Here is a 24,747-nt window from a genome sequence, read left to right on the forward strand (position 1 = left end):
CAGTATTGTGCTGTGGGCTTGTGAGCTGGCAGGAATGGCTCGCAGAGCAGATCCAGTGCTTCTAACGTGAAGGAGGCGTATAGGCCGCTCACAGATGTATGGCGGAGAAAACGTAAAGCATTCAAGAACAGGTAAAAAAAACAAAAAAAAAACAAGAACACCTTGATGTGTTTTATAGGAATAATGAGATGGATTAGACAGAGAAATCGACATGGTGTTCTCGAGCGTCCTTTTTCCTTTAATGGTAGCCTATAGATTATGTAGGCTATGTTGTGTAACAACGCGTTGATTGTGCAAACTTGCACGACCTAGCCTACTTTGCTTCTTATTTTCGCCGTTGTTTCGCTTTATTGTTGAGTAATTTCACTGTGAACGAGAAATGCAACTTTTTAAAATAGTTTTCTTTTTTCACTTTTTGTTGAAGAAATCAGTGGCTTTATTTCGTCCGAGTCTGCTTGTGTTTATTTTTTAACGATCATTCGGAGGGAAGAATTATACTGAAATGATTAAAATGTATTTGATAGTTTAAGTATTTAGGGTTGCAGCGTGTAGTTCTCTGAAAGCTTTGGGAGTGTGTCTCTTTCTCTCCCCCCCCCCCTCGTCTCCGACCTCCCATTTCTCCCCCAAAATTAGAATGCATGTCATTCACTGGAGAGAATAGTATGGGCCCACATGCTGGGAAATACCCATTCTCCCAGGGAGAGAGTAACCAATGCTGCTTAATTTAGGAAGTTTACTCTGTAAAGTTATATTGTTTAACTGTTCTATCCTATCCGTCTCACACAAATGCAGAATTCAAGCTTAACACATTTCACCTTAATAGGCTGATTTTCTACAGTAAAAACTACAATGAAGAAAAGTTTGCAAACTTAAAAATCCAGTTTTGACTTTTGCTTGATTTGAGTACTTCTGTGATCTAACGACTTTTGATTTGATTCTTCAAAATAAAAGTACATGCGTTTCTAATTAGTGATTTCTTCTATTAGTGCAATTTCTGTTTATTTTTTTTTAGGAGAAAAGGGTTAGTTGAGTCGGTATATGTGCAGTGGAGTCTGATGGTGTCCATGTTGTTGTCCACTGTCCTTTTTCTGTTGCACTACTGGACATTGAGATGAGCAGTGCAATATTAAAAGGGCATTGGCTGATGAAACGGAGACACACACCTTCCTTTACTGCCTTAACTCTTAATGGAGCTGTGAGGGTGTCCTTCAATGTGATTATGGGTCTGTATTTCTGAGCAACTATGTCTCTACTTGGTATCATACAAAAACTCTCCCCTTTTTATTATTGTGCTTTCTTTTGTAAGCGTAAAGATAAAAGAAAAAAAATTTAATATTTGAACTTCATATTTTCTTTTTAGCACACCCTTAACAGTTATTATTTCTTAAATATCAAAGAAATTAGCTAAATTCAAATTTCAGCACAATTTAAGCATTTCAATACCTGCCTTTTTCCTTCTTTAAAAAAAAAAAAAGCCCAACAGTCAGACAAACAGCATTGTTGCTTATTTAAATGTATTTTGAGTTTGGCAGTGAAGAATGGCTGTCCCCATGTCCACGTGCTGACACATGCTGAGGTCAGCTGCTTTGACAATGTTGCACTACTGTACCATCCATTCTAGCAGTGCAATAGTATTGTCATAGCATTTGGCCTCAGCTCATACTAAACTGGTGCTAAAGGGCTCATTTCAAACAAGTTTGTGTAGAAGTGGAGCTGATGACTGATAGCAGGTGCTGGTGCAGAGCAAAGCCTCCTGGACTGTTTACCCAGTTCTGTATTTACAGAAGAGAGTTTACACACATTTGTAGGCTGACACAGGCACTCATGACCTACATTCAAAGTTTACATTCAAACCGATGTGCATTTAGGCATTTTAAAGGAAGAAAAAACGATGACACAATGCTTTTTTCCAAAACTATAACATCGATTTTTGTCCATCTTGCGTGATTGTGCATTGATTGAAAGTCATCATTTACCCACCTTTTTAATTTACGCCACAGCTCATGAAAAAAGTGGATAATTATTCAAAGTGACCACTAGAAGAGCAAATCAATAAAGACAAATTTGAATAATGACAGAAATACTCAAAACAATCCTGATGCATTTTTATACCTCAAACGTTTCCATTATCTGAACTGGATTTTAAAGTTTTCAAGATTTGATGGTAAACACGTTCTCTGTTAAATCCACTGTTTTTTCAATGGAGTTCAGTGTGTGTGTGTTTTTTTTTTTCTTTACCTGTGTTTTGTCGTCACACTAAACACTGTAACAGTGTGTATCAGGGTGCTGATGGTAAAATAAGCAGATGGAAAAAAAATAAGGGGGGTGGGGGGGTGGGTGATGTGTGTTTTTGAGCATCCTCAGTGGTAGCAGGTCGATGGGGGGAGGGGAGGTTAGGGAGGAATGTAGGGAGCAAGGCCCTCTCTTCCCCCTCGTGTTTTGCCTTCTCTTCTGTCTTTCTTTCTTCCTGTGTTGAGATTAGGTGTCACTGCTCGTGTGTGTGTGTGTGTGTGTGTGTGTGTGCCTCATGCTTGAACCATAAAGTAAGAGAGTAAAGAGGTTTGTTTGTTTTGATGACTGTCAGCAGACCCCTCCGGGTGCAAATGTTTAGCCACAGTCCAGTTTGCTGTTCCAAGCTGCAGCAGAAGGACACAAGTCATTATTAAAAAACAGAAAAAAGGAAACGTATTGCAAGTGTTCCAGGGGGAAGTGATTGTGGTGTATCAAAGTCTCATCATGTCTGCCTGGCTTCAAAAAGTACTTTTGAATTTTTGCACACCGAAGTGAAGGCAAAAAAGAGACCTCAGTCACTTGACTGTGTGAAATTCTCCCTGAGTAAAGAACGTGACTTGTTTAGGCTTGCTTGCAATGCTTGCTGGGAAATCCTGGAATGTGTGGAATGGGGGACGGTGGTGCTTCTGCAGTTATCTGACTGCATGGAGCAGTATCCTGCAATGAAACCCAACATGTCAGCGGTGCTTTTTTTTTTGAGCAGCTTTATAAAACTAGAGAGAATACAAGCTGATGAGATAACGACATCTGTATTTCATTAAATACGTAAAACACAACATACTCCAACTGCTATGCATGAAACTAATGTTTTTGATTCTGTCCTTTTGTAAGTTGTCAATGGGCCTGCTGTTCATGAGTGGATGTGTTTTCATTACACTGTACTTAATGAAGCTTTTTTTTTCCGGTTGTAGAATTTGCTGAAAAAAAACCCCTGAACTGTTATTCAAACATGATATACTAATGTGGAATAAACAAAGTTAATGTAGGCTATATATGCCATTTTTTTGTTATTTTGCTTTGACGCCTTCTCTCTGAATAAAGATGATTAAATACGTTTTCAATTGCTCATAGTTACTTTCTTGGAAAAACAAATTAAAAAAAGAACTTAATGTTTAAAAGAAATCAATTGATTGGATCGAATGTAAAAATCCTGATTTTGACTTGAAATAGCAGATCTGACACCTTTATGCCCGACTGACTTTTGTATTAAAGAATTAGAAAACAGTAAGTGTATTTTATTAACAATAATAATTATTATTAAAAATACCTTATTTAATTGAAACATTGAAATCTCAGGCCTGACCACGGCCTGCAGGCTTAAAACACGCATCTTTACTGTTCACAGATCAGTTTTGATTCACCAAACTGATGTCACTCAATAATTATTTATGTTTTACCTCATAATACATTGATTAAGTCATGTATCCTCATAATGTGCAGTCAAGCTTTGTTCAAACACGCACAACTTTATTTTCACTTCCTGAGGATTGTTTTTAGTTTTTAAAGAAACCAAATACTCAGATTAAAGTTTGGGAAAATATGAAGAAAATAAATAGAATAGTGTAACAGAATATGTCTGTTTGATGTAATGGCACAGCTAAAAACATGTTTGAAAGAGCAGATACAGCATATACTGTTCTGTAATGAATAGCATTGTAAAAAAAAAATGAAATGCTAATCAATATTATATTTTGATAGAAAATGAAGCGTTACAGACTTATTGCCACTCATTACTGATTTATAGTATATAATATTTATAGCGCCCAGTTTCTCCCTCCTGAACATTAATATTTACAGTCATGATGTCCTTTGCAAAAATGTTTCCTCATGTTTTGTGATATAATGAAATTAGCCTCCACTTCCTCAATCTTAATATCATTATCAAAGGAGTGATCGAGTGCTGGAGTATTTAAAAGTAAGCTGATATTTCTGCAGAGGGACATGTGGGTCAAACTCTAAACAACAGCACAGAGGAACTGGTACTTTTCACACCTCTGCAGTACAGGTATACACTCTATATGTGGGAAGACAGCTCTTATTTCACAGTGCATTATATTGTCTCAAGGAGAGGAAAGAGGGATCAGAGAGTGAGAAAAGGTGTGTATGTTTGTCAGGAGAAGTTTTACAACTCTCAAAGCAAGACTTGTTTGGAGAATAAATATTACTAAATGTTTCCTACAGCTTCTCACAAACATCTAGTTTCTTAAGAGATAAATTAACATATAAAGCCTCAGTACATGCCTATGTCTATATGACTATCTCCACACAGATAGGTGGCAGTTAGTCTGCTGTCATGCTGCTCATTCAGGTTTCTTTAAATCAAGTGTGCTGCAGCTTAATACCATCCAAAGGACAGGAGATGTAGCACAAAGTCAAAGATGGATCTATGCAAGTTTAAATAAAGAACACTGCATCAAATGAAGGATAGGAAATAGTATCACTATGTTTTATTACATATCAAATGTCAGAGAACACTAAGGTTAGTTTATGTACACATAGTGACAACATGTGGTGGATAAGCAATTCAAAACAACATATTAAATGGTAGCTAGAAGAGATTAAAGCTGAGGATTTGTCCAGGTGAGAATATAAAGCATGACAAATAAAATAATAAAAAAGAAATAGGTAGAAAACAAACAATAAATCCAGGTAACAAGCAGACAGTGGCGATGGAAATACAACTGAAATAGCTCTGATACAGGAAATGAAATAATCTAGGAAATCTGTGTGTGTGTGTGTGTGTGAGAGGGGGAGGTGCCAATGCATGCAGTGGGTGGCTCCAAATTTGGAGTTGCCTTTAATGTTTAATTTGAAAGAATAATAGTTAGATTCTCACATAGTTATATGAATAGTGTCAAGATGTCCTTATAGATGCTCGAACAGTGCACACTTGAAAATTATTTCTTAATTTTTCTCATTTTAGTGAACACAATAAGTAAATTTCAGCACTTATAACCTTATGTTTTTAAATGTTTTTCTTCCCATGACTTAAAGCCAAAGTTTAAGCTGTTTCCTGACATTGGTGCAACCTTTATCATGATGTGTGCTATGCCAACATCAATATCAAATATGAGACTGATACTATATTTGTATTAGTCTTTCTGCAGAGTGAAATGTGGTGAAGACGCTCCTCTGTACAGGAGCCCAGCAGGAGAACAGAGATTCTGTGCACACAACCCTGCAAGAACACTGTATAATTTCCTCTTATACAAGCTCACATGTGAGCACTGATATCATACAGCAAGAAAGAGGGAGAGAGAGAGAGAAAGTGTGTGTGTATGTGTGTGTGTGTGTGTGTGTGTGTGTGTGTGTGTGTGTGTGTGCGTGTGCGTGTGACAACAAATTCCTCTCAGCTCTCTCTTGATAAAGGTTCAGCTCTCAAGGGAGCAAGACTGTCAGAGCCAAAGAGAGAACAAAAGGGAGATACAGTGTGTACTGTGTGTACAATATTACTACACAGGTGTGTGTTTCCGCTATGACAAGAGCAAAATAAGATTAGTTTTATTAGGGGAAATACAACAACATGCAGCAGTCGATAAGCTACTGTTTAAGTTTTAGAATACATATTCTACTATTTTATTGTAAACACAGTGATTCATGTTATCTGAAATATAGGGATGGATCATTGTTTTATCAGATAACATGTTTTACTTGTTTGCAGTATTCAGCCAGTTCACACACCTTCACACACATTAATCTGACCTGAGTCTGTAGCAGAGGTGATTCACTGCCATCCAGTGGACAACAGATGTAGCACAAAAGGAAAACTTTAAATGTTCTAGTTCTTGTTTTATTTGCCCAGGTTTTGCATGACCTGTCCCTGAGATTTCTGCCTTCTCCTTATTTAAAAGGAGCGACATGATTTTTGTGGTGCTGAAAAATTACATTTGAAAAACTCAGCATTGTGTCTTTCCAGATACAGTGTCCTGGTTAATCTGGATAAGCCACAGACTTCACTGGAAACAGTTTTCATTGTAACTACTTTCTACAAAACAAACAGAGGAGCCCCCTGACACAATGCAAATGATTATGTGAGCGTGTTCTTCAATATTAGCTGAGATCCTCTAATGCCATATTACACCATAAAGTTTAGTTAAAGTTGTTCAATTGTGAACAATGAGAACAAATACTATGAATAATGTATGAAATGATTCACCAGAGGTTGCAGAAACAACAAATAAATAAAGTTACTTCTTAAATACCATTACACAAACCTCAGAACAAAAGTGCACATTCACCACTACATGTAACAACATAGTAATCCTGAGTCTGCTTTTGCTTTGAACCCTAAAATCTAGCTGCATGGCATAGCACTTCATATCCACTAGGTGGAGCAATAAGTTCATTTGCTTTTTGTAAAAGAGTCACGTCATGGCTGCAACAAACCCTTTATACAAGCACAGGTGCAAACAGTCACCTTCATCGGTGTCCAGAAGATTACTCAGGAGCATCTTCACATGATCTTCTTCTGAAACCTCTCGGTCAGCTGTCTTCAGCACTGCCAGAGAGAGAGAGAGAGAAATGTTAACGAACTATTAACTGAATTCAGTTCAGATCAAGTAGGATTATATTACTGCATCATAATAAGAACAACAACCTTAGTTTCTGTTTATCGTGACAATATTGTTGGTGACAGTGAGCTCTGAGGCAACGTCAGCCGAGTTTTGAGACAACGCTTCATGGGGCATCTGAAAGAGTTCATGAGTGAGAGTGAGCTGAAGAATGGGTGTCATGATGAACTATGAAAGAACAGCGATTTGTTTTCTGTGCAGTATGTATGGGTGAGAGCTGACCAGGACTGGGGGAGCCATGAAGAGATAATTAAAGGGGTAGTGCAGCAGGTTCATGCAGGTGGAGGAGTATAGATCTGCATAACGCATCAGCTGGCTGGCAAACAGTGTCTGGCTGGCGCCGCTGCGCAGGAGGCTGCCCATCTGGCCATAAGACATGTCCATTCTGTAGGTCAGCACCTGCAAACACAAACAACAGACTACATTAGCAGAAAAACCCGGACAGAGTGTAATAAAACATCAGAAAAACAACTGCTTATAGACATCCTGCTTTTGGTTTTTAAATGATTATTCTGGTCAAGATGAGCATTAAAGAGATGGACAGTGTGTAGGATTCTTTGGTTTTTGAAGAATTTAAGAACTTTTTTTAAATCCTTAATCTGGTGCACTGTAAAAAAAAAACATAATATACAATACAATATTTCATGTGTCAACTGCTATAAGCAAAGTTCTCGATGCACTGATTTGGGCTGTCAATATAAAGGGAGGGAGGGAGGGAGAATTTGAATGAACAACCAAACCTTAACCTTCATCCTAGTGATGTATTGATGTGCTTGTATATTACTAATGACAGTAAAGCTGTATGTTAAATGTTCCCAGGAGCAAAAAGAAACATCTAGACAATGTAGTTAAAACAGCAACTTCTTCAGCAACATGATGCGTCAATTTATAACTATACTACTATAAACTTGAAGAATTGAAAATAAAGTTGTGTTTTGATACGTAGAGCTGACCTTCATTCTTGTCTGAATGACATCGATGTCAGAACACTCGGAACTGCCGCTGTCCAGGTGCCTTCAGACGACCAATGCAGAAAACAATGAATAATAATAATAATAATAATAATGATTTACAAATTATGAATTACTAAAGTTATACTTAACTAATGCCTTTACTAATGATGTAATCATGTTCTAAATTTTAATACAATTATTTTTTTAGGGTATAAATGAATAAATGATGATGAAGTCACGGATCATAATGTATTCATCAATTCCATGTGAACTCATGACAAATGTATCATTTAGTAGTGTTTATAAACTTCTTATATATTCAACAAGTGTTAATTAACAAGTACAGAAGAACTCACTTGTAAATTTCAGCTAAGAAGACGTCAAGACGTTTCAGCTCTTCAAACAGACCTGCAAAACAAGAAAGCCATCAAGACTTTGAAATGATCACAATGCAACAACAACAACAACAGCACTGTTGTCTATTTGCTCTTACTTTTCTTCTGGTCCCACACTTTGAGCTCTTTGTTGAGTTCCGGTACAACCAGAAAAGTCTTCCAGCCCTGACGTTTCTTAGACTTGAGAATGTCGCCAAAAATGTGGTCACCAACGTAGAGGATGTCTTTACCTTTGACATCCAGCAGATCACTGATGATGTCTGAAGATCCTGCAAACATTTATTTAAATTATTACATACAATAACATGGAAGAGGGATTAAATTATAACCATGCATCCATATCACATGCACACAGAAAAACACACATACATATGGAAGCACAGAAAGGCCGCAATAATTACACTTTTATAAGCACTAGTGAATCTATTTAATATTGAACCACTGAAGGTATAGCACTGAAATATTTTACTTAAAAAAACATCTTCATATATTTGAATTCCACCTTTGACATTTCCAGAAGGTCATTTCAAGTTTGCACACACAACTAAATTATTTTCTTTTTTAGGGTTAAGAAATTCAGACAGAACATGAAAGCGTTTAGAAACTAAAGAAAATATAAAAGAATATATATTTAAGTTGTTCAGAATAATTTGATTAATTATTATTTGGATCTCTCTGTGATTGTCTGCCCTGCCCTGATGTGATCCACCTGTTCATCAGCCCTCTGTCTCTGTCCCTCGTTACTACCCTCGTTACATTTTGTATTTAGTCTCTGTGCTTTCTTTGTCTCTTGTCGGTTCATCGTTGTTTCTCCTGGTGTTAGTCCCTGCGTCTCTTCATCCCTGTGTTTTGCCTTCCGTGTCTACAGTTTTGCAAGTGGCTTTTGGATTTTGTTTTGGACTTTCCTTTTACCTGCCAGCCTGCCTCAGGACACCTTTTGTTCGTAAACCGTTACATATACTTCATCTTCCACTATCTTCTCGTCTCTGCGTTTTGGGTCCAAGCCTCATAAATCCTGACAATAGTGTACCAATGATCGACATAGGCCAAAATTCAATCAATTATCAATAATCACCTACCCAAATTTTCACCCACACTTCATCAAACTGTACACAACCAACAAAGAGAGGAATTCTTTTCCACGTGCCTTAATCATAGTAGTAATGAGACATGACACGGCTCCTAAACCTGTGTCCAAACCTCTGTTCTTATTTATTAATTCGATATATTTTATGTGACCTTTTCTAAAAAAATAAAACACAACAATGAATAAATAAAAACGCATGAATGAATCTCACCTCCAGAGTAAACGGTTCCATGTTGGAGGTCACCTGTGTACGTCCCAATCCGAAGCTTTCCTGTGTCCTGTGTCCCAAAATACAACATATTATTGAAACCTGCTGTGGTTCAAACGGTAACATGTAAATCTTCAGTATGAGAGACTTTTTCATACCGTGTCCACTTGTCTCAGCACAGTCCCCTCTCCAAAGAACAGCGGCTTTCTGGTGTCCACAACGATGAGGTCGAAGAAGGAGCGCCAGGACTGTTTTGGACTTCCAGGCTAGAAACCAAGGTAATGTTTAGTCACATGATTCAGTAAAATTTTCTGAATATTCAAAGCAGAGTTAAAATGGTCTCACCTTAGCATTATTTTCAAGCAGGTATTTCATAATGGCCTTAATGAGAAAGGAGAAAAAACATTTTAAAAGTCCTCCAGTTTATTTTCATATAATTAGTGTTTAGTCACTATATGTTTGGAGGCTCACCTTAGTGTAACTGTAGTCACTGTTGGTGGCGAGGAAGACCTTGGCCACCACTTTAAGCCGGGTCAAGAGTACAGGGAGATTTGACTGTAAAGAACACATTCATTTGTTTACTATTTCAACAATTTTCCAACATAGACACTATCAGGAAAAAGGCCCAACTTCCTGCGCTAGCTCAGGAAGTTCAAACTGCCTCAGGAGCAGCTGATACAATTTTACTCTGCAATAATCCTGTCTGTTCTCTGCACGGCCAAATGTAGTTAGGATCAGCCACCAAAGAACAGACTACAATGGACAATCAGGACAGAGGAAAAATCATTGGTGACAACCTGCCCTCCATCCAGGACTTATACATCGCAAGAGTCAGGAAATGTGCAGGTAACATCATTGCAGAGCATTCACAACCTGGACACAATCTGTTCCAATCTCTTCTGTCTGGTAGGCATTACAAAACACTGTATGCCAAAATGATAAGACACTTCCTGCAGGCTGTCACTATGGTGAACACTTAACACCGTCCATAGTGCTAGGAAAATCCCTGTGCAATAACCCTTTAACACCAAGCATCCACTTTGCCAATAAATGATATATTTCATAATTTAAATACTCACTGTTCTTTAAAGTTTCAATATCATCACTATCAATAGAAATATAAGCATCGCTGTATCCACAGTGTATATACTGTAATATTACATTTTATTTATAGTATCAAATCATAACAAGAGTTATCTCAAGACACTTTACAGACAGAGTAGGTCTAGACCACACTATAATTTACAAAGACCCAACAATTCCAGTAATTCCCCCAAGAGCCAGCATTTAGTGTGACAGTAGAGAGGAACAACTCCCTTTTTGGCACAAATCTCGAGTGGTGAGGAAAACTTCCTTTTAGTGAGAAACCTAGGACAGACCCAGGCTCTTGGTGGGCGGTGTCTGACGGTGCCGGTTGGGGGTGTGAAACGGTGGCAATTATAGTCACAATAAAGACTAGAAATAGTAGTTGTAGTAGTTCGTGGCGTAGCAGGGCACTGCAGGACATTACAGGGTACAGCAGGGCATAGCAGGATGTAGTAAGGCATAGCAGGGCGCGGAGCAAGACCACGGCGACAGCTGCAACCATGATTTAGGAAAGGAAAACTGCGGGGTGAAAAAAACATAAGGACTCCGGGGAATAAGCTCCCCAGAGCTAAGTTAGCAACAAGCATTTTGGGATATGGATGCACACCGATGGAAAGAGAGAGGAGCTCAGTGTGTCAAAGAAGTCCCCCGGCAGTCAGGCAAACCTGAGCCAGCTCTATAAGTGTCTTTAGATGAATCTGACGACTACAGTACAGAGTAGTCACATGCTTGTTTACCTTTTGATCAGCTTTGTTGTCCTTGTTTTTAGCTGTATATATGTACATTGAGAGCAACAAACAACTAGAGTCAAATTCCTTGTATATGTTCACACATACTTGGCCATTACAGCTGATCGTCATTCTAATCTTGTCAGTTTACTCACATCTTTGATCACGTATTTATCCAAATTCTTGATAGTTTGTCCCTTCAGGGTTCCCTATACAGTAAACGGATACAGTATAACAGTTAGAGACAAAGTTTGATTTTCCATGCTAACAATGTGTCCCATTGTACATTATACATCTTGAGATTTGACAATTTAATTTACCGTGTCGTGAATAAAGTCCATTGCATCTCTAACATCCTGGAACATGCTTCTGTAGGACATTAACAAGTCGCCGTGCTGGAAACCTTTCGGGAAGCTGGAAGAAATTTAGTAGAAGAGTAAGAGTGGTAAAGTTTGACAAAGAATTCCCTGGTTTATTTATAATCACAGAGAGAACAGTCAAATGTATATGAGAGTAATAAAACGAGTCCACTCACTTTGTGTATCTGGTGCATCTAGTAAAGAAGTCCACAAGGCAGGTGTAGAGGTAAGTCTCTGCAGGTTGCATGGAAACACAGGTCAGTTAGTTCAGTTTTAAGTTGCTGATATCATATATCAACTTCCTTTTTAAATGAGTATGAAATGCAGACAAAGCATTTATTTTTAATTCTCAGGAGTTTGGGGTAGCAAACACTACAGAATTACCCATAAATTAGTAATATAACTGAAATTCAACATTTCTACAGGTGCATTTTATACCTGAAAGATTGAAGAGAGTGTTTAGAATGTAGAAACGGTCGGTGTCGTCTCTTTGAATGAACTTGTTGGGGTAGTAGTTATGAATGTCTTCTCTGTGGAACACAGACATAACACTGGTAAAATACAAACTGTAATACAAATACATAAATCTTGTGATAATCTATTAAAAACAAAACAAATTAGATGCACTTATGTGTATCTGCTGCTGTGGTTTGTACCAGAAAACAAGTGGAATCTCACGAAAGCTCATCTCAGCTGACCATCAGTCATTATTAGCAGTTAGTGTCAATAAATAACTAAGAGTAGCATCCAAAAACAAACAACCATGACAGGTTTGAATTCAACTGGGTTTTCCCAGTCACAGCAAAAATACTGTAAAAATACAGAAAAATATTGGTTTAACCTGTATGTTAAACCTCAAACTTCCGATTTTCTTCTTGAAATACATAACCAATAGTGGAAGAAGTATTCAGATAATTTACTCTTCTACGTCTTCTAAAAAATCTCCACTACAAGTAAAAGAAAACATTTCACTCAGAAGTATAAGGACCAAAATGTACTTAAAGTACAAAAGTAAAAGTATCCAAATAGTAAAGGCCTTTTAATTGTGTTTTAAATGTATCTTTGTTTAATTTGTATGAGTGCTTCTCTATCTGTTGATTTCTAATTCACCCAATCTGTCTGTCTTTGGACTAAGGATGTCAACATTCTTTTATTTCTTATAACTTTTTAGAATGGGTTTTATGGATTAAACGGGTAGATATGTCAATGATTTACCAACAATTCAACAGAGTATGTGGCAACATTTCTGTACTGCATTTTGTAAAGATTTTGACTTTACCCTTTGAGGAAGTGGAAGCCATGACTGCAAACCAAAATATTCCCATTTGAATCCACCTTCAGAAGGTTCCCGTATGTGGTGTCGATCACTAAACCGCTGATGGTGGGGGAAAAAAGAAAAGGAGATGTGAAGGAGGTTATGAAGACATGACATGAACTTGCAGTTGAAGCAGATATAAAGGAGGCAACCGTTTATTTCAGTACTGCAGCTACCAGAATATTGATTGAATATTAACTGATAATTTATTATGATTAATCGATTAATTGTTTGATCTGTGCAATGTCAGAAATAGTGAAAATAACCCATCGCAATTTCCTAAAACCTAAAATAGTGATGTCATGTTTGTTAGTTTTGTTTTTGATTGAATTGTTTAATTAATTTATATGGACCCCCACTGAAAACATGATGGTTAATTTCAAGGGGTTCATCCTTAAAATTTAAAAACAAATTAGTTTCTGAAGTACATCAGATAAATTGATTACTTCATTGTTGCATGACTTCTCAATTACAGAGGTAGATTTAAAACTAACCGTGTGGGGAAGCTGGGGTCGTATGTGTAGCGTAGAAGCTCATGAGGGTATCCAACAGACACCATTCTGTCTCTTATCAGCTCAAAGCCCAGGTTCTCGTAGTCAGGAGACTTGTACACTACAAACGCAAACACACAAACACAAGCACCATTAGCATAAAGCCGGTAAATATCATGTGGCAAGTTTAAGAGAAAGTCCTAAATCTAGAATAAAGAATTCAATACGACAGTTTAGATTTAGAACCTCCTCATGGTAACACGACATGTTCCAAACCCAAAGGTTTTTTGGTAACCTACTTGCCATCGTGTAGTCCATATCAAATCCATAGCATTTGATGTTCTCCAGTGTCAGACTTCTGTTGGCGAACACCCTGTGATCAAACACAACAACACAGCTGAAGTCTGACAGCACAACACATGTCTGGTGGATTTGACTTATGAGGTTTCTTAAGGTATGTTGCAGTTCTTGTCTGCATCAGTTCTAACCAGAGTTTCTGTTGTGGGCCTGAGGGGAAGTCATCAACTAAAGTGAAGAGACCTTTTGATTTGAAGTCAAGATTTGTTGCTTTTCTGTGACATTATTAGGTTTCCTCATGGTTTCTTTCATAGCTCTTTTATATGGACATTGTATCATTACCCTTAACTATCTTCACCACTGATTCCAATGACTGTCAACAGACTGTCGTGTTGACCGGTGCAACTGTACAGTACACGGTTTCCTGTGTCACTAGATGCTCCTCTTTATCAGTGACAGCCTGACAGAGAGAGAGGCCTATCTGCAGCACCTCCAGTCTGGATGGCCCAGTCTCAACCCTCCCTGACAGTTCATTCATATAGGGTTGCTGTAAATAATTTACCTGCAAGCTCTTGTTTTGTAAGTGTGTTGCTGCTGAGCTATTGAGGATCTTTTCCTGAGATCAATCCAGCACATAAAAGCTGGCAGGGAACAAGTGTTTCTGGTGCAGGAGGAGCACAGAGGAGCAGTTACTGGTTTCAGTATGTGCTGATTCAAATATTTAGTAATGATGGGGTGCAAACCTTCAGAAGATAGTAGCAGGTGAGGAGGGTCAGGAAGCATTTGTAATTTTTTTTTTTATTATTTTTTTTTTTAAACATGTAGCCTAATAGCCTAATTATAATGACTTGTTAATGATGTAGAAATAAATACAGGGACTTCTCCAGATCTGGTGTTGTCACCAATGAGACAGACATTACAAAAACAAGTACTACAAAAAGTACTTTTTCTATGAAAATAATTAAAAAAACTTCAGAAATTCTTCTGTTATGTTGACTATGTAATTATCAGTTGAAAAGGATATTAAAAGCATTAGTGCTGTTCAAAGTACAGTTGTGTATGTCATTGCTATCACACTAAATCAAATGAACTCACATTTGGTCAAAGCCTCGCTTCACCCTGGGCTCATCAGAGGAGGTCTTGGGATCTGTGTCCATTGCGTCCTGTCAAACTTTCAACGAAGATGGCTGATGACCAACTCCTGTGAGTTAGGCCTTTATGTAACTGCCCTGCGGTATGCTACTCGGCACTTGTCGCATGCAGTCATTGGAGAGGCATTTAAATGACCAAATTTGTTCAAATTTTGTAGGCGTGGACATAATTGTTTTTCTCTATTTCGTACGCAGGCTGAAACTCCACCCTGTGACTTTCTACTTGTTGGTGATGTCAGCAGCTGCGGGACACATGCATACCTGCCTCTCGCATTTTGCATTTGCCACGCACTCGTCCTGCAAGACATTTAGCTTTGAACGTGTAGATTGCGTTATCAGGGGCGCACACATGTCTTGGGGCTGCACGCCTGCGTAATAGCTAGGAGTTTCCCGATGATGTCTGTCCCGCCATACCCCCAACAGCTAAACTGTGTTCATCAAAGCAAAACATTTCAGATATTTGAACTTACATTTACCTTTAGTTTCACCTAAAGCTGCACTGCACAAGTAGGCATACAGAGCCCTGTTGAGCCAATTTTCAGCAACATGTAGGCCTACTTAAAGTATCAAAAGTACAATCCTCTAATACTGTGTGTGTGTGTGTGTGTGTGTGTGTGTGTGTGTGTGTGTGTGTGTGTGTGTGTGTGTGTGTGTGTGTGTAAAATATTTTATGATTTAAGGGAGATGAAAGAGTATTTTATGTTTTATTATATATGATGTAAAGCCTTGACTTTGTGTGATGAGTTCTTAAATTATACAAACTGTAGTTGTGTGGAAGGGAACCTTTTCTGTGACAGATTTTATTTGTAACACTTTGGAGAGGAGACAAAGTTCTTTGTTTGCAGTGTAATGTGTTATGTAAGACGTTACAGTCTTTTCTGACAACTGTTGTTGCTCTGCAACAGAATAGTTGGTATTGTAGAAGAAAATGAATTACCTAACAGTTTTAGTCTCATTTTATCCTGATATCGTCTTTCCTGTTGACTGATTAAGCTCCTATTGTTTTACCTGATCAACAACTTTTTAGTGTCTCCTGATTTCATTAAGTATGTCTGCCTTTGCTTTAGTTTAGTGTTAAAACAAAGCATTTGCTTGATCACTGTGAGTGAGACCTTTTGTTTAGAGCCTAGGTTGGCTCCAACAGAAACTCACACATCTTTACTGACCAAAGTACTTTTGATTAGTTGAAGCAGACCGTATTGAGTCTATGCAAATCTACTCAGACAGACTAGTGAGTTGAATGTCTTCTCAGCTTTTGTTTATTCTGTTGTTTCCTGTAACCTTGTATAAAACCCTGACTAGAAACTCATTCTGGTCAGAGAGACAATCTTACAGCTGCTTGTGAGCATCTTTCTCCACTGCACAGTGAATAAAACTCATCTGAACCAGCCTCTGAATTGGACCTGAGAGAACGTTTTCTTCCACAGTATCCTGTACTGCATGCGCTTGTGGGCTGGGACTTGTATTTGCATCATACAATAAAATGACATTACTAACCAGCAGCACTTCATACAGTATTGGACAGGTAGGTACGCTCCTGTCAGTGATTATTATGTATTATAATCAAGAATTATAATAACTAATGCAATGGTGTATGAACTGATACTGTTGGGCAGTTTAATCTTTAATAATGTACTGGTATGCTATGATAACAGTTTGTAAACTATGGACCTGTAAAGTAGCACAGAAAGCTGTCAAATAATGCAGTAAAGTTAAGTTGTTGCAGTTGGACACTGGATGTTCTGATCTCTAAATGTCTGCTGTTTGACATTTTATGACCTCGGTAAATATGATCACAATCACATCTGTTGGGTTTCCGTCTAGTTTCTGTTCAGGGGATTTTTTTCTTATGTGATCCTCCAGATTGACAGTGCATCCTCTGAAACTGCAGAAATCTCCAGCGCTGTCAGATTCTTGGTCTTAGGGACATTAAACTTCATGTACAGCCCACAGGCGGTGCAGACAAACAGGAATATGAGAAAACAAAAGTAATTAATTGTCTCCTGGAAAGGAAGCATTTTGAGGACATTTATAAATCAGTGTGCATTTATTTCTGATTTGATCTGAATATTCATGAATAAATGTGTCTACTGTCCTGTAGTTACAAATATGCCACATTTCAGCAAGATAATAATGTGCTTACCCCTATGAAAGGGAAGAGCAGTCCCAGCAAAAACATGCTTATCCAGTTGAGAGTGCAGCCGAGGGTGTTTCCTGCTGATTTGAATGACAGAGTTAATATTTCTGATGCTCCAGCTGAGGGTCAAAAACACAGGGGAGATATACACACTGCAGTTTGATGTAATCATTGTTGAATAGTCAAATTGAAATCCTTCATTAAAGTGATGGTTCGGAGTAATTCACCCTAGGGTCCTTTGCACCATGACCTCGAGCCAAACACCCCCTCCAGAAGCTTTTTTCACCTGGGTCGAACATTGGGAGAGTTAGCTAGAGTAGCGTTATCAGCTGAATGGGCTAATGGACCCACGTTTGTATCTCGTAAATTACCCCACTAATAATGCCCGAAATGATACTAAACGTCTACAAGTAGTACAAATAGGTTATGCTCTCATAAAAGGATGGATTGGAAAGTTTGTAAGTACACCAGAAGTTTATGTAAATAACACTTGCCTGCTGGCTTCTGCTCTCTGCTTTTGTTGTTGCTGCTGTAAGACGAGTGCTTAGGGCTGTCTACAAATTACAACACCGAAAAGAGATGCAACAAAAATATTTATTAATTAACTTTTTTTTTTTAAAGTAAGTGCTGTAGTATAACTAGCAGGAGACAAGTAATAATTGAGGTAAGTTTGGAGACATTACCTTATTTAATCATTGAATTAATAAATATTTTTGTTGTAACTCTTTTCGGTGTTGTAATTTGTAGACGGCCCTAAGCACTCGTCCAACTGCAGGTAGCAGCAGCAGCAGCAGCAGAGAGCTGAAGAGAGCAGGCAAGTGTTCATAAACTTCTGGTGTACTTACAAACTTTCCAATCCATCGTTTTATGAGAGCATAACCTATTTGTACTACTTGTAGACGTTTGGTATAATTTCGGGCATTATTAGTGGGGTAACTTACAAGATACAAACGTGGGTCCATTAGCCCCTGCGCTAAGCTATTCAGCTGATAACGCTACTCTAGCTAACTCTCCCAATGTTAGACCCAGGTGAAAAAAGCTTCTGGGGGGGTGTTTGGCTCGAGGTCATGGTGCAATGGACCCTAGGGTGAATTACTCCGAACCATCACTTTAATAGCAAAGATCTCTAGTGATAAAACGTACCTGGTCCACCGGCAAAAAAGAAAATGAAGAAGAAAATGAGGACCATGCGGCAGATACGGCATCCAGGAGACCCAACTCTAAAGGAAATTCAAAGGTCTGTTGAAATGCTTGTGTTCATCGCATATATTTTATTATTTGAATTGCTGTCAGTCATTACTTGCCATGTTTTATGCATCAAAATATGCAGAAATGTGCTGCAAACTGTGTCTGGTTTTGTGGGAACTCACTTGCAGGTACAGAGTGATGGTGAGGAGGATCAGTGTTGCAAACATTGCCATGTATCCTCTGTTTTGCCTGTATTCTCAATAATCATGAACTGCAAAGCACATTTACAGACGTAAACCACAGGGGGGAGCTCTAGCTATACATTAGGACAGGTGTCACAGATGGAGACAACTGTGAGAGCAGAGGAAAGTTTTTCCATAATTGTTTTCCTAAATCACAAAAGGAAATAATAGAAAAAACCCATCTATGTCAGGATGTCTACGGGCTATTAAACTCGAAATTCACTAATGGTAATAGGCCACAAATCAAAAAAGATAAACCATAGTGGGATATTGATGAAATGGGATTTACACAGGCTACGGGCAGTGGTGGCCTACAGGTTAGAGAAGCGAGCTTGTGACCGGGAGGTTGTCGGTTCAATCCCCAGACCGACAGGATAAAATCTGGGTGGGGAAAGTGAAAGAACAGCGCTTGTCCCTCCCTCATTATCACCACTGAGGTGCCCTTGAGCAAGGCCCTTAACCCCAACCGCTCCAGTGGAGCTGCTCAGTGGCCAGCAGATCAGACTGTGGTTGTACTGGGCAGCTTCCAGGTATGAATGTGGAACTGTGTGAATGTGATCAGGGCGTTCCTGCAAAAGAGAGGCTGCCTCTCAGTGAACCTCCCCTGAATAAATAAAGGTTAACTGTTGTTCTTGCATGTTCTGCCACATGCAACACATCAAAAGAATAATAGTAGGTTACACCTGGAGAGAAGTATTTGAATTAGATACAAATCACATGTCTATTTAGGAAACCCCCAAAATTTAATTTAAAATGTATATGTTCACATTCTTAGTTTTGAGTGCAGTAGTGGGTATGAGGTGTTTTTACTTCACTCCGTGTTATTCTCTGAAAAGTAAATATATTCCTTTAAATGTCTGGTGTGCTTTGATTAGAAAAATTGGGCTTTTGGGGAACATTAAGCACTTTTTTAGTTTGACTGTTCAAAACTCATTAAAGCTGCAATCCGATCTAAAACTTTGGCCCACTTGTGTGTTTTTCACATGAACACTGGCCATTCACAGCCTTGGTCTTTGACTGACTGGCCCACATAGAGGAGAGAGATCACATGATTGGCCTACTGGTTTGTCTCTCATCTGAACACTTGCCAGTCACATCCATAGACAGTATATAAGAATGGAACAACAGATCCCGTTGCTCTGGATGGAGACCAGTGAAGGATATTAGAAGCACTTTTCCGGTGAGCGCTGAGCGCATAGGCGTCGATTTCGGTGGGGACGGTGGGTATGCGTCCCCACCACATTTCGTCATGAGTCATTTTGTACCCACCACTTTTTTTTAAAACCTCGAGCTCAATTTAGTTAAAAAAATAAAGTTCATAACACATAGGCCTATAATTCGTGAATGACAGATGCCAACAAATCCACAAAAAGCTCTATCCCCACAGGACAGGCACAGACACAGCCGCTCTGCTGCGGACCTTATAGGACATATGAGAACCGTGGGGAGTCAACCCTCAGCCGCTCCGCTGCCCTGCTGAAAATGTGAAACAGAAACGCTTAATGTCAGATAACGTCCATAATAATAGGACTTTCAGTTAGACTTTTTGACAGTTTTCAGTGGTTATGATGAGCAATATGAGAGAGAAATTTGGTGATCATTGATTGTTGTTTAGGTAGTCCTGCTACGTTCAACCACGTTAAGCTTTTTCCTTATAGGCTCTAATGAAGCAGAAACGCTTATCAGATAACGTCCATAATAATAGGACTTTTCCAATTTAACGGGAGAGAGAGGAGCAAGAGGGATTAGGATCATCTTCAGCCAGAGAGGACATTATTTCTTCAGCTTCTTCTTGCGTGGGAGGTAATAACATTGCAGCAGGTGAATTGGTCGTGCTATTAACGTCATCGCTACACTATTTCTTAGTAAAACCGAAATTAATTAAACTGCCTTGTTTTCTTTTTACCATGGCTATATGACGCTTACTGCAGAATGGATTTCACGGACTTTGCGTGCCGATTAATGGCCTCCAATGTTTATATTTTTTCTGCGAACCTTTAAATTAACATGTCCTAAACATGAGTTGAATTTGCACCGCAGCGCCACCACGCCTTGATGCTTGCCTAGTTCGCACCCTGCATTAAACCACGTTAAGCGTTTTAGAATGCCTGTCTAATGGTTTTTGAAAACTTGAAAAACTTCTTCATAAAACGTGTTTGACATCACCACACTTTTGAATACATTTTTATTAATTTACATTAGTAATCTACAGGACAGCGTCTTTCAAAACATGACCTGCGCAAAAGAGAAAAAAAAATGAATATCATTGTACCCAGCACTTCTGGAAATGCACTTACAAATGCGTCTCTGTCCCCAGCACATTTCAAACCAAACTGACGCCCATGGCTGAGCGTTACTGCGCAGCCTCCAACTGAGCTCGAAGACGTAGATGTGACGTGAGCAACCTGTCTGAAAGTTGTAATTCTTCTGGTAGCTGTGCCAAGAGAAATCTCAATCATTCCCAATCTTGCAGAGACGGAGAGCGTAGGTATATCTGTAAGGAGATAATATGGGCACAGGCTAATTATTGCTAACTAAAATGCTAGTTAACATTAGTAATTAAACCTAAACAGCTCATGTAAGTCGAAACTGCCTGCGAGCTTCTCCTGTACTATACGGTAATTTCTCTACTGTGTAGAGAAGTCTGTAAGTCACTTACAAATAACATTATATATACTGTACCTCTGATTTAAGATTTCATCCATACAGAGAGGACACAATGGGTCTTCGGGAGAGTTCTGTCCACATTAAGACTGTCATTGGAACCTTCCATCACCTGACCCCAGTGACAGTATCAATGAGCCACCTCACCTGATCCCCAGGACTGACCACTGAACTTCCCCAAGGAGAGGAAGGTAGCGATGGTTACGCCCACCATCCCTCGCAGCCTCTTGGGGGCTCATTCAACAAGGTACACGGTATGAGCTACAAGATTGAATCCTAGAGTTATGCACAAGGGAATCATACATTTTGAGTCAATATTGATCAATAACTGGGTGACACATGACCAAGAGAACTTAGTAATATAATATAAATCAATTGCCTGTAGGGTTAAATGTGGAGCCAAGAGTGCTGAGCAGCCATCTATGAAGATTTTAAAGAAAAAAAAGAGAGATGAAATAGGTTTCCTCATACAGTAGGTTCACCTGAATTGATGCCATAGAGAAATTGTCCCACCATGATCATCTCAAAAGGCACAGATGTTTGGCTCAAGAGCATCAACACAGCTCCAATTATAGCCACAAAATTGCTGAACAAAAGGGTTTGCTTTCTGTGGGACAGGGAGACAGAGACTGTGTTTAAGCCTGAGGCCATCATTTAAAAAACAAAAAGGAAACAAAAGCTAAAAGTTTCATTATGTTTATCTCATGGTTGATTGTGCTGCAATGAAGTTTTTTGTTCAGCGACAATGACCTGCCAAATTTTGAGATCAGCTGCAGCCCCAATGCAGAAAACGGACACAGTGAAGGACCAGATGAGAGAAACCTGCCACTGCTCCAAGGAGACACTATATCTCTGCAGACATGTGAGGAGGAGGAGGTGGTGGCTTCAGATAACAACACACTCTAGACATACCACTGAGAGACTGAAACCTCTAAAAAACCTGTCACGATGACTGTTTTCTGCAGGAGATGAAAGCCCTTGCAACTGCCAGAGAGGCAGCTTGACACAAGTAAAGGGCTGACACTGTGTAAAAAACACATAATTTGTATCAATTTACACCCAAAAGTAACCCAAACTCAAATGATAATGGCTGATGCTGCAAAAACACCAATGCACTGCACATACTAATTGGACTTATTAGTAATTACTGATGTAGTATCATTGTTTACCTTTTTTATGAGTAGTCAAAACATACAAAATCATTGTTAAGTGGCACTTCTGAGTGTTCCATTCCAGTGATTGAAATCGATTTGACAATAATAGATGGATTTGACAATGAGAAAGGTAAATACAACACCACAATCACATAGCCACAGTTAAAATAGTACCACATTTCATGGGATTCTGAGAAGTTTCACCAAAGTCAGTAGGGTTTGTCATCTGCTGACCATGAATGTGTGTACAAAATATCATGGTAATCCATCTGATAGTTATTGAGATATTGCTCGTATGGCTAAAAATATTCATAAAGTTAAAAAAAGATATGCTAATACGTAGCATGTAGGATGTAAAACCTTTCACTTTCACAATAAATTGTTTTTCTTAAGGAGTTAGAATTTTTGAGAATGACAAGAGGAACCATTGCGTATTGTCTTTTAAACTCTGGACTGACAAAAAATGCTAAAAGTGCTGGGTTGGTTGAATTTGAGAAGGCGTCTGATAAGGCACAACATGAAAGACATCCTGGTGAACGAGCTAAAAACTGCCACCCCGCTCCTTCAGAGTCAGAGTTGGAGAAACAACAGAGAAGGAAGAGAAGAAATTAGGGCACTGAGATCAGAGTGAGAAATATAGAGATGCGCTTCATTGTGTTTGAGGAAGGAAAAGTGACACCAGACACTGATTATAAATGGAAATTGGGGGATATGCTGCACCTGCCAGAGGCAGGGGAGAAGGATGACTGGTTTTTATAGCCACTGAAAACAGAGAGGAAATGGGAAAGCCTGAAATTGTATCACAAACGAGCCAAACTAAATCCTCAGTTGTGGAACTGTAACAATATTAAAAACCTCAACCACCACATTACATTATCCTATGTTTGAAAGACAAAACAGTCCCTAGATGAAGTAAATTATGTCTTTTGGCTGCCTGCTAATGTTGGACAAAATTAACACCACTGGAATTAAACTACTTACATTACACCTTTTACGAAGGTCTGGATCTCTTCAGTAATGACAACGTAAACAAAGACCAGCTGTTCAACTGCAAGTCAGCTGAACATAGCCAACTTTATTGTTGGATTAAAGTAATTTTGAGCAGCTGGGAGTCTATTTGTCAGGCCACACACTGTGAGCCAAACACAGAGATGTATGTGTTCTTCTCTTTAAAGCTCCCTATCAACCGGTGACTGAAGCTCCAGTGTGTGGAGGACACACTGGTCCAAGAACTGATAAGACATTCATACTCCTCAAATGAACAGTTGAATTCCAAAACAGTAAAATACATTGCTAACATGTTAAACCAATACGGCAACCATGGTAAATATAACTGCTGAACATCAGCATGTTAACAAAATATCTCAACAGTTATTAGTGCTATTGAATTTGGTACAGCCATTCTTGTCCCTCTCAAGCTCCCCTGCAAATTACATTATCATCAGCCTACATTGGTACACAAACATTACACCTCCTGAATGTCAGCATGTAAGCATTATCATTGTGAGCATGTTAGCACTGTGCCTAAGTACAGCCTCACACAGCAGCTAGCGTAGCGTATACTCTTAGTCTTGTTTTACATTCATCACTGGAGTCCACCTTTTTCAGTCAGCCTGCTAAACTCTTTCATAACTTTCTTCCCAGAGACAGACAAGACAAATACTAAATGTCAGTTCAGCATTTGCATGAAAGTTGTTATTTTCCATTTCAATTATCAAAATGGCATTTACTGATATCCAAGCATTTACAATATTTCCTTTTACACAGTGTCTCCAAGCTTTTTCTCCACAGCAGTGATTATATTCCTATCCAACAGTCAGTAAAGTTTTGCAAATGTTAACACCTTGGAAGAGTGTCAGTCATTTTTTTTATTTTCTTATCATGTGTGTCTTAACAAACACTATGCATCTCTGAGTCCGGCCTCTGTTTTTCAGGCCATCAGACAAACAGTTGGCAGCAGAAACAGACACTCACAAGGAGTTGTGCCAAAGTCTAAGGTCCTCCCAAGTGGACAGAGAGTCATGGCAACGCTTGATCACAATGAATAATGAATGGCTTACAGGTTCACTTTACAAGGAGCTTTTCAGGTTTGGACAGACACTCACTCACTATATTTTCATTATCTGAGAGTGAACAGCAGTCCTGGGAGGGTGACTTATACAAACAGGTTGCCCTATCTGCGGGACAGAAATCAACCGTATAAATGTAGTTTAAGCTAAACTAAAATGAAAGCCATATGAATGCAGCAAATTGTGACTTTTCCATTGCATTTAACGATAGACAGGGCAATCAGACCTAAATCCGACGTTTTAGAGCCTTGAGCAATTAGCATAGCTTAGCATAAAGAATAGAGGCAGGGGGAGAAATCTAGCCTGTAAAACTCACTAATCAACACGTTATGTTTGTTTTAACCGAAATGTAAGAAGTTG

At 38.7% G+C, this 24,747-nt stretch overlaps 2 protein-coding genes across 3 annotated transcripts; both read right to left on the bottom strand.

Moving 5' to 3' along the window:
* Positions 1-4,710: 4,710 nt before the first annotated feature.
* Positions 4,711-15,184, bottom strand: nt5c2l1 (5'-nucleotidase, cytosolic II, like 1). Of its 2 annotated transcripts, XM_039780569.1 has the most exons (18): positions 14,878-15,184; positions 13,785-13,858; positions 13,489-13,606; positions 12,959-13,054; positions 12,118-12,209; positions 11,856-11,913; positions 11,641-11,734; positions 11,476-11,529; positions 9,978-10,061; positions 9,852-9,887; positions 9,665-9,772; positions 9,510-9,576; positions 8,310-8,480; positions 8,173-8,224; positions 7,817-7,877; positions 7,086-7,262; positions 6,890-6,980; positions 4,711-6,790 (listed from the first exon to the last, which is right to left on the bottom strand). In XM_039780569.1, the coding sequence occupies exons 1-17, from the start codon at positions 14,937-14,939 to the stop codon at positions 6,891-6,893; spliced, it is 1,494 nt and encodes a 497-aa protein (XP_039636503.1). In that variant the 5' UTR covers positions 14,940-15,184; the 3' UTR covers positions 4,711-6,790; position 6,890. The 2 variants fall into 2 exon arrangements, with proteins under 2 accessions (XP_039636503.1, XP_039636504.1); XM_039780570.1 differs by lacking the exons at positions 4,711-6,790; positions 6,890-6,980; positions 7,817-7,877 and having other exon boundaries at positions 7,122-7,262; positions 14,878-15,183.
* Positions 15,185-16,764: 1,580 nt separating this feature from the next.
* Positions 16,765-22,497, bottom strand: slc2a11l (solute carrier family 2 member 11, like). The gene is given in 12 exon segments (XM_039780484.1): positions 16,765-16,819; positions 16,821-16,936; positions 17,077-17,189; positions 18,214-18,265; positions 18,267-18,290; positions 18,441-18,502; positions 18,505-18,529; positions 21,307-21,440; positions 21,647-21,771; positions 21,915-21,938; positions 21,940-22,040; positions 22,411-22,497. Coding segments are annotated over 12 exon segments (918 nt in total).
* Positions 22,498-24,747: the final 2,250 nt, after the last annotated feature.

This window comes from Perca fluviatilis, chromosome 17 (genome assembly GCF_010015445.1).
Source record: "Perca fluviatilis chromosome 17, GENO_Pfluv_1.0, whole genome shotgun sequence".
NCBI lineage: Eukaryota > Metazoa > Chordata > Actinopteri > Perciformes > Percidae > Perca > Perca fluviatilis.

Coding starts and splice junctions, on each gene's coding strand:
- nt5c2l1 (XM_039780569.1), bottom strand. CDS start 14,939: ATGGACACAGATCCCAAGACCTCCTCTGATGAGCCCAGGGTGAAGCGA. Junction 9,888..9,977: donor GTGACTACAGTTACACTAAG/GTGAGCCTCCAA, acceptor TTTCTCATTAAG/GCCATTATGAAATACCTGCT. Junction 9,773..9,851: donor TGCTTGAAAATAATGCTAAG/GTGAGACCATTT, acceptor CTTGGTTTCTAG/CCTGGAAGTCCAAAACAGTC.